Source organism: Protopterus annectens, chromosome 7.part0, assembly GCF_019279795.1.
Source record: "Protopterus annectens isolate FY-2018-M chromosome 7.part0, PAN1.0, whole genome shotgun sequence".
Taxonomy (NCBI): Eukaryota; Metazoa; Chordata; order Ceratodontiformes; family Protopteridae; genus Protopterus; species Protopterus annectens.
The window spans coordinates 784153777-784167176 of NC_056739.1; the positions used below are offsets into that span (position 1 = coordinate 784153777).

The 13400-nt window shown below is 45.8% G+C and overlaps 1 protein-coding gene across 1 annotated transcript in view; it reads left to right on the plus strand.

Moving 5' to 3' along the window:
• GIGYF1 (GRB10 interacting GYF protein 1) overlaps window positions 1-13400 on the plus strand; it is a gene marked incomplete in the record, with an annotated part of 2892461 nt that overhangs the window by 1731483 nt on the left and 1147578 nt on the right. Inside the window, 1 exon segment of the mRNA XM_044077309.1 lies at window positions 6694-6810. Within this exon segment, the coding sequence (XP_043933244.1) occupies window positions 6694-6810 (117 nt within the window).

The window sequence follows — 13400 nt, forward strand, 5'->3', positions numbered from 1 at the left end:
TCTTTAGACCTCAAGGATGCGTATTACCACATCTTAATGGACAAACGATCCAGGAGGTTACTTCGCTTCCGGCTGGGAGCCAGTCACTACCAGTTCAGGGTCCTTCCCTTTGGCCTCACCACAGCCCCCAGGGTGTTCACCAAAGTGTTAGCAGTGATTGCGGCCCACCTGAGACTCCAGGGAATTCAGGTCTTCCCGTACCTGGACTGGCTCCTGACCGCACCAACAAGGCATCTACTTTGCTCGGCCAGAGACTTCTTTCTCCATCTAGCCCCACAACTAGGCATTACTATCAATGTCGGCAAATCTCTACTGGCTCCAACACAGATCATAGAATTCATAGGTGCCAGAATAAACACCAGAGATTTGCGAGCCTTCCTAACTGCCGAGAGAATCAGAAATCTTCAACTTCATGTGCGGGCTATCCTTCATTCAGAGGCTTCACCAGTGGAATTGATCCTGAGGGCACTAGGCTCCATGGCAGCAGCAATTACACTCCTTCCATGCGCCCGTTTGAACATGCGAGTCCTGCAATGGACTCTGTTAGTGCAATGGTCCTTCCTATCCCTTCCTCTCCACCATCCCATTGCTATCAGCAAGGCTTGCAGAAGGGCGCTACTATGGTGGATCCAAGCATCGAACTTCCATACGGGCCCTCCCTTCTGCACCTCTCCCCCTATCGCCACTGTGACCACGGACACTTCCCGCCTCGGGTGGGGGGGCATTACTCAGGCAGGACAGTTCAAGGCACGTGGAACGATACAGAGACCTCCCTGCATATAAACGTTCTGGAGATGAGAGTGGTGCTGTTGGCGTTGCAAGCACTTCAGAGCTTCCTCCCCGCAGGAACGATTGCAATTCACTCGGACAACATGTCAGTGGTCTGGTATATCAACAAACAGGGGGGAACCAGATCTTATCCTCTTTGCCGCGAAGCCATGAGAGTGTGGGAATGGGCGATCTCCACCAACCGCTTTCTGATTGCAACGCACATTCCGGGGAGGACCAACATCCTAGCGGACAAGCTCAGCCGCACCCTTCTTACCCCTTATGAGTGGTCTCTCAATCCTCTAGTAGCGAAGCAGGTATTCGCAACATGGGGGCAACCCTGCTGCGATCTTTTTGCATCTCCCTCAAATGCCAAATGCGACAATTTCTTCGCTCTAATCCCCCCACCAGGGGAATCTCCAAGAGAAGCTCAGGTGCATGCTTGGCCACCCGGTCTACTGTATGCCTATCCTCCTCTTCCAATGATGATACAACTCTTACAGAAAGCCTCGCGGTTGGGGAGCAAGATGATTCTCATTGCCCCATTCTGGCCTCGACAAATTTGGTTCACTTACCTGTGGTCTCACCTTGTGAATCTCCCTTGGATTCTAGATCCCATTCCGGATCTCATCTCCCATCCATTGGACTTGCCAACTCCAAACCTGGACAATCTGAAACTGACAGCTTGGTTGCTCCTGTTCCACTCTTAGTTAGGACTCCCGGTATCTCTTCACCAGTCAAAGCCATCCTCGTGGCAGCACATAAGCCCTCCACCAGGAAAGTGTATCACAGCAAATGGAAACGTTTTTCCATCTGGGCAGAGCGCCGCAATCTAGATCCCTTTACGGCTCCTCTTCCATCCATTTTAGATTTCCTAACTGAACTCTTTCAAGAAGGCGCTAGTTGTTCAACTGTCAAAGTGCAATTGGCAGCCATTTCTCATTATCATGTGGGACATGATACAGGACCCTTGATGTCAGCCAAATTGTGTAAAACCTTTCTCAAGGGTACCTTTTTACTTAGACCTCCTGTAAAAGAAGCCGTACCCCCATGGGATCTTACTTTAGTTCTTCAAGCCTTGACTGCTCCACCCTTTGAACCCGCTGCTTCAGTGGATCTCAAATTCTTGTCATGGAAAACAGCATTCCTTGTAGCCATTACTTCGGCAAAAAGAGTGCCGGAACTTCAGGCTCTTTCTGTAAAGCCTCCGTACCTGATTTTTCACCCTGATAGTGTACCTCAGGATCAATCTCTCCTTTCTTCCCAAGATAGCATCAGAAACCAACATAAACCAATCCATAAATCTACCGTTTTTTTTCCCTAAATATCAAAATAAGGGGGAATACAAGCTGCACTCATTGGATGTTCATAGGCAGCTTCGTTTTTATACTCGTAGGACGGCTTGCCATAGACAATCCGACCAGCTGTTCGTTTCCTTTGCCAAATTTAACTTGGGGAAAGCTATCTCTAAAGTATCTTTATCTCGCTGGATTTCCCAATGTATCCTACTAGCTCATCATGCCTCGGGTAGACCCGCACCAGAAGGAGTTCGTGCTCATTCCACTCGCTCCATTTCTACTTCTGCGGCTTTCAAGTCTAGAGTTCCTTTGGATGATATTTGTTCTGCAGCCACTTGGGCTTCATCTCATACCTTTATCAACCACTACAAGCTAGACCAGTTTTCTAGAGGGAAAGCATCCTTTGGCTCTGCGGTGCTTCGTAATTTCCTTTCATGATGGCCACCCAGGGTGCAGGTAGCTGGGGACTCTGTCCCACAGGTTGCTGACAAATGAACAATCCTACTTCAGATTTAGAAGTTATGTACTCACCATAACGTTCCATCTGAGTAGGTAGTTCATTTGTCTGCAACCATCCCCCCCTCCTTCCCCCTGACCTTCTTTAGATCTATTAGTTTTTAGATATCCTTTGTTGGATATATATGGAGAAGCAAACTCGATCTGAGGTCATGGAGCGTTAGCAGGGGATTATGGGTGAAGGGAGGAGCTAGGAGCTCGGATCCATTAGCTTGAAACAAGTTGCCGGCTCGGATCCGATATCGGATCCGTAACCCACAGGTTGCAGACAAATGAACTACCTACTCAGATGGAACGTTATGGTGAGTACATAACTTCTAATTTCCTACGTATACAGATTCCACTTCCACACCTTACCAACCTCATGGTTGGCCAGACCTACCCCCAAATCAGTGGGCAGAGGCTCAATAGCATGTTCTGTCTCTTCTAAGTATCAAGCTATTCATCCTGTCCCAGCAAACTAAAGGGGACAAGGTTTTTACTCAAAACCTTTCCTGGTACCCAGAAAAGACAGCTCCTGGCGTCCTATCCTGGACCTCTCTATTCTAAACACCTTTTGGTAATCCCAAATTTCAAAATGCTAACACTTCATCAGCTGCTTCCTATGCTAGGTAAAGATGCCTGGTTGGCAACCTTAGACTTAAAGGAAGCTTACGTGCACATTCCAGTAAGGGAATCTTGCAGGAAATACCTACGCTTCAGAGCAGGCTGCGTGCACTGTCAGTTCTCTGCACTTCCCTTTGGCTTATCTACTGCGCCCAAGGTATTTACAAAGTGCCTAGCTCCAGTCATTGCATTTTGCAGGCAAAGCAATATTCAGATATACCCATACTTGGACGATTGTCTAATTCAGGCAGAAAGCCAGGACATGCTACTGAATCATCTGGCATTTGTAAAGAAACTTCTAACCTCACTTGGGTACACCATAAACGAAAAGAAATCTCATCTAGTACTTTTCCAACGGATTGTATTCCTGGGAGCAAGCTTGAACACAACTTCCCAGATGGCTTACCTCATGACCGAGAAACAAGTTTATTTGACAGCCTACTTCAAACTACTGGCCACAAAGACCCAGCTATCTGCAAGGTAAATCCTACAAGCCCTGGGGTTCATGCCCTCTTGCATTCTACTAATTCCATATGCAAGGCTGCATATGGGGAAACTACAATGGTATTTAAAAAGCCTATGGTGTCAACATTCTCAGGACCTGGAATCAATGATTCATATCATTCCTTGTATAAAGACAGAGTTCCTTGGTGGGCAGAGGCCTGCTACAACAACAAGGGACTGCCATTCACTGTACCCCGTGCTGCCCAAACTCTAACAGACGCATCAGACTATGCATGGGGGGGGGGCTCACTTGGCAGGGCACTGCATTCAGGGCAAATGGAACCCGAGTCAGATGCACCTGCATATCAGTCAAAAAGAAATGTTAGCTGTACAGAATTCCCTAATAGCCTTCAAGGACCACATTCTTCCAGGACAATTATTGGTAAAGACAGACAACACCACTGTTATGTGGTACATAAACAAGCAGGGGGGGGACCCACTCATATCCTCTCTGCAGACTAGCCATGACTCTGGAACACAGCCTTGAGCTCTCCAAGTGCACCTACAAGCTCAATTCCTGCCAGGCAAGCTAAATTCACTGTCAGACGACCTAAGCAGAAATCTCATGGACCCACACGAGTGGAAACTGGAACCAAAGCTATTCAATATTTTGAGAAACAAATGTGGGAACCCAGAGATGGACCTGTTTGCCTCCCCTCAGAACTACCAATTGGACAAATTCTGCACAAGGACTTCCCAAACTCAAGCTTGGAAAGTAGATGCCCTGTCCTTCACCTGGGAAAGTCTCTCAGTTTATGCCTTTCCTCCTCTGCCTCTCCTCTTGAAAGTTCTGCTAAAGATCAGACAGGACAAACCAAGGACAGTACTGATTGCACCAGACTGGCCACGCCAGCACTGGTGTATCCCCTCTTGCGCAGTATGTCACTGCTGGAACCATGGCACCTGCCTCAGACTCCTTCCCTGCTGTCCCAGCAGGAGGGCCAGATTCTGCACCCCCAGCTTCAAGCCCTGAACCTTGCAGCCTGGCTAATTCCCTAAGCTCTCCAATAACATCCCTCAGTAAGCAGGTGCTAGATGTCATTCTGGAGACAAGGAGGCCTAGTACTAGAAAATCTTATGCTGAAAAGTGGAAAAGATACTGTTCCTGGAGCCAGACTCAGGGGATGGGCACAACAGTGCCCAGCTTACCGCATATTCTTCAATACTTAACAGGGATGCTCCACAAGGGCCTTTCCTTCTCATCAATTAAAATTCATGCCTCTGCCATTTCTGCACATTGTAATACTGAGCCACCCCTCTTCTCACACCCCCCTGCTGAAACAATTCCTCAGAGGGGCCAAAAATTTAAGACCACCCGGGAGAGCCCCCACTCCAGCCTGGGACCTTAACTTTGTATTGGTAAAGCTCCCTCTGCCTCCTTTTGAGCCAGCTGCAACTGCAGAGTTGAAATTCCTTTTTTGGAAAACAGCCTTCCTTCTAGCCATCACTTCAGCAAGAAGAGTGTCTTAGTTACAGACCCTCATGGCAGTGGAGCCCTTTTTCTTCTTCCATGCAGACAGGGTGTCCCACAGGACCAATCCTTCCTTTATGCCCAAGGTGGTATCCAGTGTGGCCCTTAATCAGTCCATTCAGTTGACAACCTTTTTTCCTAATCCACAAAACAAAGGAAAATGAATACGTGCACAGACAACTTAGATTTTATTTGGACAGGACTAAGCCTCTCAGAAGAACTGAACAGCTGCTAGTTGCCTTTGCAGCAGGGGTAGAGGGGAAGGCCATTTCAAAGCAAACCATTTCTAAGTGGGATAGGCCATTGCATTCATTTCTGCTATAAACCCCATGGAAAGCTTACCCCACAGGGGATAAGATCACATTCCACCAGGGCTGCATCTACCTCTACAGCCTTTGACAGAGGTGTCCCTACCAGGGACATCCTAGAAGCTGCTTCCTGGAGCTCTGTACATACCTTCACCATTCATTACCACTTGCCTATTTTTTCTAAATCCAGAGCTGGTTTTGCCACTGCAGTCTTGCAGGGCTTAATAGCTGGCCCTAATCCTCTCTAACTTCCTCCTCCCTTCCTCAGCTTTGGGAATCTACCCAAATGTAATGACTGCAACAGTGAAAGACGAAGCACATAGTACAGTTGTGTACACTTATGTAGATGTTCGAGTGTATTCACTGTTGCAGTCCTGGTTACCCTCCCTCCAGCCCCCTGACTTCTCTTGGCTCTACCTTTATTCTTGTTGTAGTATATTTGCTTTTTGTTGGAGGTGTAACCTTATGTAGAATTGCTTCCCTTTATGGGGGCACCTGACATCTGGTTCAAGAAAAACTGATGTAATGCTGTCTGCTGCATGCTTTATACCACTGATGACCTGTCGTCATGGAAGAGGAGACAGCATCCGACACAGGAATCCAAGACTTTGATATTCAGGCCGGCTGAGGGCTACCTGCAGGCTGATAACCCAAATGTAATGACTGCAACAGTGAATACACTCGAGCATCTATATTTATGTAAGTATACACAACTGTACTTTTTCAATCTCACTGATCTTAAGTTGCAATGCATTGGACTTTCTCCCCGTCGCACACACACACACTCGACATACAGCAGTCTTTTAGTATCACAGAAATGGGGGAGGGGGGCTTATAGTACTATAGACATTTCCCTACTCCAGAGTGCAGTAGTTTCAAAGTTAGGTTATATAAATATCTGAAATGTAGAGAGCAAAGTCCTTTTGCAAAAATGCCTTAATTGCATTTAAGTGAGTTTTGAGATTCATTGCATTTTTGTTGCAGTCTTCCTTTATTTTTCAGAATGTGAGAATATTAATTATGGACCATGCACTTCATGTCAGGATACAGGAAATCCCACATACTGCGCTAGCAGCAGCTGCTAGCATTTGTTATTGAAGTCTTTACTGAATCGTCAGAAACTGTTTTGACAGAGTTCTTCAGTTACTTACATATTATGTAACAAGATGAATAAAAAAATGCTGGCATTCATTAACTTTTGTGACATTTTTTATTTTTACAGATTTCTCCATGCCCTTCTTGGGGGCAGCAGCCTATAAGTGGCAGTGCAAGTCAAAACTCCTTCAAAGCCTGTATTCAGAAAGTAGGGGAAGGAAGAGGACGAGAACCTCGAGATGAGGTACTTGTGTGACTGGGCTTGGGTACTGAATGCGCCTGTACATCACTGATTTTTTGTTGTTAGTTTATGCTTTATTACTGAAATAATTATGTGATGTTCTTTTGATCATTGTTGCAGTACTCCAAGCTGTTGGTTAGATCACTAAATAACCTGGACATCTCACCAAGGTACCAAAGCCAAAATCTTTTCTACTGCCATATGTCCATTATATAACCTAAAATCGTGGACATGTACATAAGCAGACGTATGAGCATAAAACCTCAGACTGTTTCGCTACCAGTCTAAAAGTGTTTCTCACCAGTCGGTCTCTTCTACACATGGTTGCTAGTATTGTCTTTCATTGATTCAGATAAGTGACTCATTGAGGAACCTTTCTTGCGTTTTCTTAACGCTGGTGTTTGCTGTTTGATGTCAGCAAAGAGGGAAGACTGCATTTTTGTTAGGCTGATTCATACAAAGATCTCCAGTCCCACTGCCTTTTCAGTTTAGGAGCAGAAAAGGCACATTTATAAAACTTGCAGTATTTTTCAATCCTTCATAATGAAAACCTTAAGTATGCAGCTTTCATTTCTTAACTCTCTCTTGGAGAACGAGAGCCTTAAGCTCCTCGCCCAAGCTAAGATGGTGGCTTCTTCAACTCTTGGCATCCAACTTGTTCCATAAAAGTTATTCAAGAGCCTAGGCTCAGTATTGTGCTTGCTGATTTCGACTCTGATGGGGGGGGGGTCTTCAGAACCCATGGTACACCCATGTCCTTCACAGATGACTGTTACTGAAACCTTGCTGGAGGCTAGTATGGCATCTGATGTACACAAGTCTGAAATGTCTGATGTGACCGACCCTACTGAGAGGGGAATACTATATAATTATTTCTGATAAAACTGAAAGTATTCCAGAAGTACTAGAAAGAAAAGAGATTCCTGGGTCAGTAATAGAGTTCTGTCAGTGGTTGGATTTGCATTGTCTTTTTGAAGTGGATGTCACTCCTAAAAAGGAAAAAAAAATATGACGTCGTCCTATTCTCATGTTGCAGTTATTCTTACTGTGGAGTCCTCCCCCTCAGGTGACCCAAACATCGGCTGCTATACAAAAGCTTAAGACTGGTTGCTGCTGGTGCATGAGATGTCACGTGTAGGGCCATAAGTGCGACATCTGCATGCACAGACCTCAGAACTTTTCTGCCAGTCAAATGTCAGATCGATTGCTTCGCTCTTTTTCAAGATGCCTAAAGCTAAGTACCCCATTGGGGAATTCTTATTAATATTTTTGCTTGAGCTCTGTTAGTTTGTTCTTAGTCGATGTCTGCTAAGAAAGGTAAATGCAAATGCAGACATCAAATCCCGCATAAAGACTCTCATGACCATTGCGTATTTTTCTTAGGCTGGATGCATGCTCATACCTCCTAGGCCATCTGCCAGTCTCTTGTGCACAAAACGCTCAGAAGCCATCTGGCTGCCCTCAATTTGTATTTGGAGAATCCGAGTTGAAAAAAGTTAGCATTGAGAATGGATCCGGAGTCGGCCTCTCAGGTGGAACTGCCAAGACAAATGGCCAAGATTACAAGGCCTACCACCTCTGCCCCTCCATCATTGGATTACCTGCCAACCACCGATACAGGCGTTGAGGGACGTCCCCTAGAGCTGCCTACTTCGGCGCCTACTCTTGAGGAAGCCGCTTCCGAAGTACCGGCTGGCACATCTGAGGAGGTTATTCAGACGTCTGTTATTACCGAAGTTGAGGGGTAACCAGGCTTCACCGGACGACCTCTTCTGATCCAAGATTCCAATCCTTCCTCTTTAGAACAGATCCCTGAATCTAGGCCCACAGCTTGTCCTAAAGCAACTCCCTTAAAAAGGAGGCAAAAGACAAAACCTTTGTCTGCCTCTTCAGAGGGACAACCAGACTGGCAGTCTTTCACACAGTCCTTCATGGCCCTCAGCCTCCTCTGCTCCCGCTATACCTGTTCTTAGCCCAAGACCTACTTCAGCCACTTCCATCTTTCCTCCCATTTCTAAGGAAGAAGAAGCCTTATCCTCTTCCTCTGATGAGTCAATCACATACTCTTCCCAAATAGCCTCCCCTTTGGAATACTACTCCCCTAATGAGGATTCCATAGAGGGAAACTCCCCTCCAGAGGACATTACATTTGTGAGACTATAACAAAAATGAAGGAGTATTTAAAATGGGATGCTACCCAGATGTCAGAAACTCAAAAAAGGTATTTTGAGCTGCTGCAAGTTTCTTTTATTTATTTATTTTATTTATTTATTTTATTTTACATTTGAATCGCCTGTACCATCAGCCATCCCTCCGGTGATTCCTGCATATTTTGATGCATTTGCATCAGTCTCAAAAAAAACCCAGACTCCCAACCACCTGCTCCCAAGAGACCTAATAATTTCTACAAGGTCCCTGACGACCACAAAATTCTACTGAAGGCCCCCTTACCAGACTCTGCATTGATAGCTTGTAGCCCCAGACAAACTGTCTAGACTTATTTCATCCTCGTCACTCCTACCCTCGGACAAAGATAGCAAGGTAGTGGACAGGTTGGACAAGAAGATATACACTTTTTCTATCCTAGCTTTCAGGGCAATTCATTACCAAACCCATATGGTAAAATATGCCCTGGATTTGGTATCCCAAGCTGCAACCCTACTGTCCTCCTTGTCTGACTCTCCTAATAAGACAGAAATAGCTTCTAAACGGTCCATTGCATCTCAGGTTGCTAGACATTCTATTAGATGCAGTTATGATGCAGCAGAGGTCTCTGCTAGGTCTGCTGCATCTGCATCTGTGCTACACAGATACTCATGGCTTAGGCTGCAGCCACTGCCTGAAGACTTTAAATCCAAAATTCTAGATGACCCACTAGATCCCAATCTTCTGTTTGGGAAACTGTGCAGAACTGTTTAAGAACCTACAGTAAAAGAGTAAGGAGCTCCAAGATATTAAACACTTCTTGTCTCTCCAGCACCAAAATTTTACAGAAATTACCTTGCTAAGACTGTCTGTCAGAAGACCCCCCCCCCACCTCTCCCACTACTACTACTTCCAGACATAAGAAAGGGACAAGGAGGCAATGCTCTTCTAGGACAGTCCCTTCTTAGCCCACCCACAGACAGCCCCTTCAGGACAGAAATAACTGCAATGTTTGACTGCCTCGATCACATCCACCTTTCATCCCGCCTCTCTCATTGTTTGCCCCTCTGGAAAGAAATCCCCTCAGACTGTTTGGTTCCGGCAATAGTGGAAAAAGGATGTTTTCTATCTTGGCAGTTAAAACCCACACCACAGGGCATTCCCTTTCCACCCAAGAACAAACTCCACCTAATTCCTCACATTATCCAGGATCTTTTGGGTCAGGGAACCATAGAACCTGTTCCACCAGGCCAAGAAGGAAAGGGTTTCTACTCTAGGCTATTTCTGGTACCAAAAAAGACAGGCCATGGAGGCCAATCCTGGATTTATCTTTCTTAAACCTCTTTCTCAAAGTCCCTTTCTTCAGAATGCTCTCTCTCCAGTACCTGCTTCCACTGTTGCCACCCAAGGTGTTCATGGCCACTTTGGACTTGAAGGAAGCTTGCCTCCACATTCCCATACATACCCAACCACAGGAAGTGCCTATGTTTTGCTGGATCGTATTCAGACTTTCAGTTTGCTGCCTTACCCTTTAGTTTATCCACTGCACCAAGGATCTTCACCAAGTGCCTAGCCCCAGCCATAGCCTACTGCTGACCAAAGGCATTAAAATCTACCTCTACCTGGACGACATTCTCATTCTTGCAGAAGAAATCAGTAAAAACAAAATGAAAACTCCTGCAAAGCTAGAACTTCCACTGATTGACCTCCCAAACCTCTTGTGTGAGGCACATGGGATATATGCAAATGACCCTTATGAACATCAGGTGTTTCAGCTAATTGGCGATTCTGAATGCCCATGACTTGTTTCGTTGTTTTAACGGACAATTTCATGCCAATAAAGCCAAACCCCACTAGCTGTGGATATGCATATTTCTGTCTTTTTATGACCTCGTCAGCACAGCACAAGCAGAGTGTTTGACTAAGCATAAGAAACACAGGGCTGTTATACCCAGCTGATGTCCATTATCATTAGAGTCACAGCAGAAATATCCCAAACAACAAACTAAAACAATAAGTGAGAAGGTCACCCTTCTCACTTATTGTTTGTTTGTTGTAACCTTCTCATTTATTTGTTTGTTGTTTGGGATATTTTTGCAGTGACCCTGATGATAATGGACATCAGCTGGGTAAAACAGCCCTGTGTTTCTTATGCTTAGTCAGACACTCTGCTTGTGCTGTGCTGACGAGGTCATAAAAAGACCGAAATATGCATATCCACAGCTAGTGGGGTTTGGCTTTATCGGCATGAAATTGTCCATTAAAACGACGAAACAAGTCATGGGCATTCAGAATCGCCAATTAACTGAAACACCTGATGTTCATAAGGGTCATTTGCATATATCCCATGTGCCTCTGATACAAGAGGTTTGGGAGGTCACTCAGTGGAAGTTCTAGCTTTGCTGGAGTTTTCATTTTGTTTTTACATTCTTGCAGAAGAGGAAGATGCCCTCATAAATCATCTACAGTTCTCCATGTCTATGCTACAGGGACTGGGATTCATACGCAACCTCACCAAGTCATCCCTCTCCCCACATCAGGACAAAATCTTCTTGGGATGCAGGATTCGGATAGACCTGATTGAACGTGTTGTCTGTCCTGCAGGAGGCCAGGAAACCCAACGCAAGGAGATCCTACATTTCAAAATGGGAAAGGTTCTCCAAATGGTATCTCCAAAGACATAGGGATCCCTTTCAAGCGGATGTTCCTCTAGTCTTAACCTGAGTGTGAGAGCTCATAAAGGCAGACCTTTCATATACTCTTCAATGAAAGTTCACTTCTCTGCCATCTCTGCTTGCGTACCCTTGGACCCTCCTCTTCTCTCCAAGTTGGATGTTAAACTATTTTTGAAAGGGGTCCTGCACATAACACCACCAAGGAAGCCTTTCCCACTGCCTTGGGACCTAGATTATGTCCTGGAAAAACTTACACTGCCCTTTTGAGCCAGCAAACTCTGCATCCCTGCAGATGTGCACATGGAAAACTGTCCTATTGGTAGCCCTCACCTCAGCCAGAAGTGTCTCGGAATTACAGGCACTCATGGCATACCTTCCCTACACTGTCTTCCACAAGGACAGTGTGACCCTGCGCACCACCCATCCTTCATGCCCAAAGTGTTCAACGAGCTATCACTAAATCAGTCTATTCACTTACGCACCTTCTTTCCATCTCCTACAAATGACAGAAAATACTGCACTCCCTTGATGTCCACAGGCAGTTAAGGTTTTACTTGGACAAAACTAAGACCATTAGGAAGTCTAATCAACTTTTTGTGTCCTACCATCCCAGGGTTCTGGGCAAGGCAGTATCCAAACAAACTGTTACCTGCTGGATTTTGAAGACTGTCTGCTTCTGCTATTCCCATCACAGAAAGGACTTGCATCAGGGGGTCAAGGCACACACCACTAGAGCAGTAGCCTCTTCTGAGGCCTTCTTCAAGGGCCTAGACACAGCTTCCATTCTTGAGGCAGCCACCTGGTCCACTATACATACCTTTACCAAGCATTACAAACTGGAGCACATCTCCAGAGCCCAGAGCAGGTTTCACAAGGGCAATCCTACATGGATTTCTGTAATCTGCTACTTCTGCCTCCACCCTTCCTTCCTAAGCTGTGGTACGCTCCCGCAGTAAGAATACTGCAACATGAGAATAGGAGGACGTAGAATAGTTGTGTACAATCTTACTATAACCATAGATGTCCTTCTCTTCGTTGTTGCACTATTCCTTCCCTCCCACTAACCCCCCCCCCTGCATTAATTTCAAACTGTCTATGGGGCATCATAGGACCACCCTCTAGACTATGGTCACACTGAGTAGTCAATTGCATTTCGCCAGTCTGGAAGCCATTATTTTGCACCACCTTAGACTACTGTCCGACTGGGCAGTCAGTTCTGAGGTCTGTGAGTGCAGACGTCTCATTTAAGGCCCCCTGGATTATGGCCCTACATGTGACGTCCCACACACCAGCAGCAACCAGGCTTAAGCTTTTATTTAGGAGCCGACGTTTAGATTGCCTGAGGCGGAGGATCCCACAGTGAAAATATTGCAACATGGAAGAGAAGGACATCTATGGTTATAAGATTTTGCACAACTATTCTTTCTCTCTTCTCCCCTCATACATCCAAAGAAAAGGAGTGCATGGATTTTTCCCAAGGCCTGTTGAAAGCCATCATGGCACTTGGAACTGCCATCTTTTTCCTCCTCTGCTCCTACACCTCCTACCCCTGAAAAAGACACACAGAATCCATCCCCTGAAGATGGTGAGGCAGAGTCTGATTTTGATGAACGCACTGTGGTTTACTCTGCCTGTATCAGCACAACCCCCCCCCCCCCCCGCAAACAACTACAACACTGGAAAATAGAACCACTGCTATGCTACAGTTATTGCAAGCCCAAGAGTAGCTCCTCATAAGGATACCCACCCAGACAAGTCTGCATAGGTGACTGG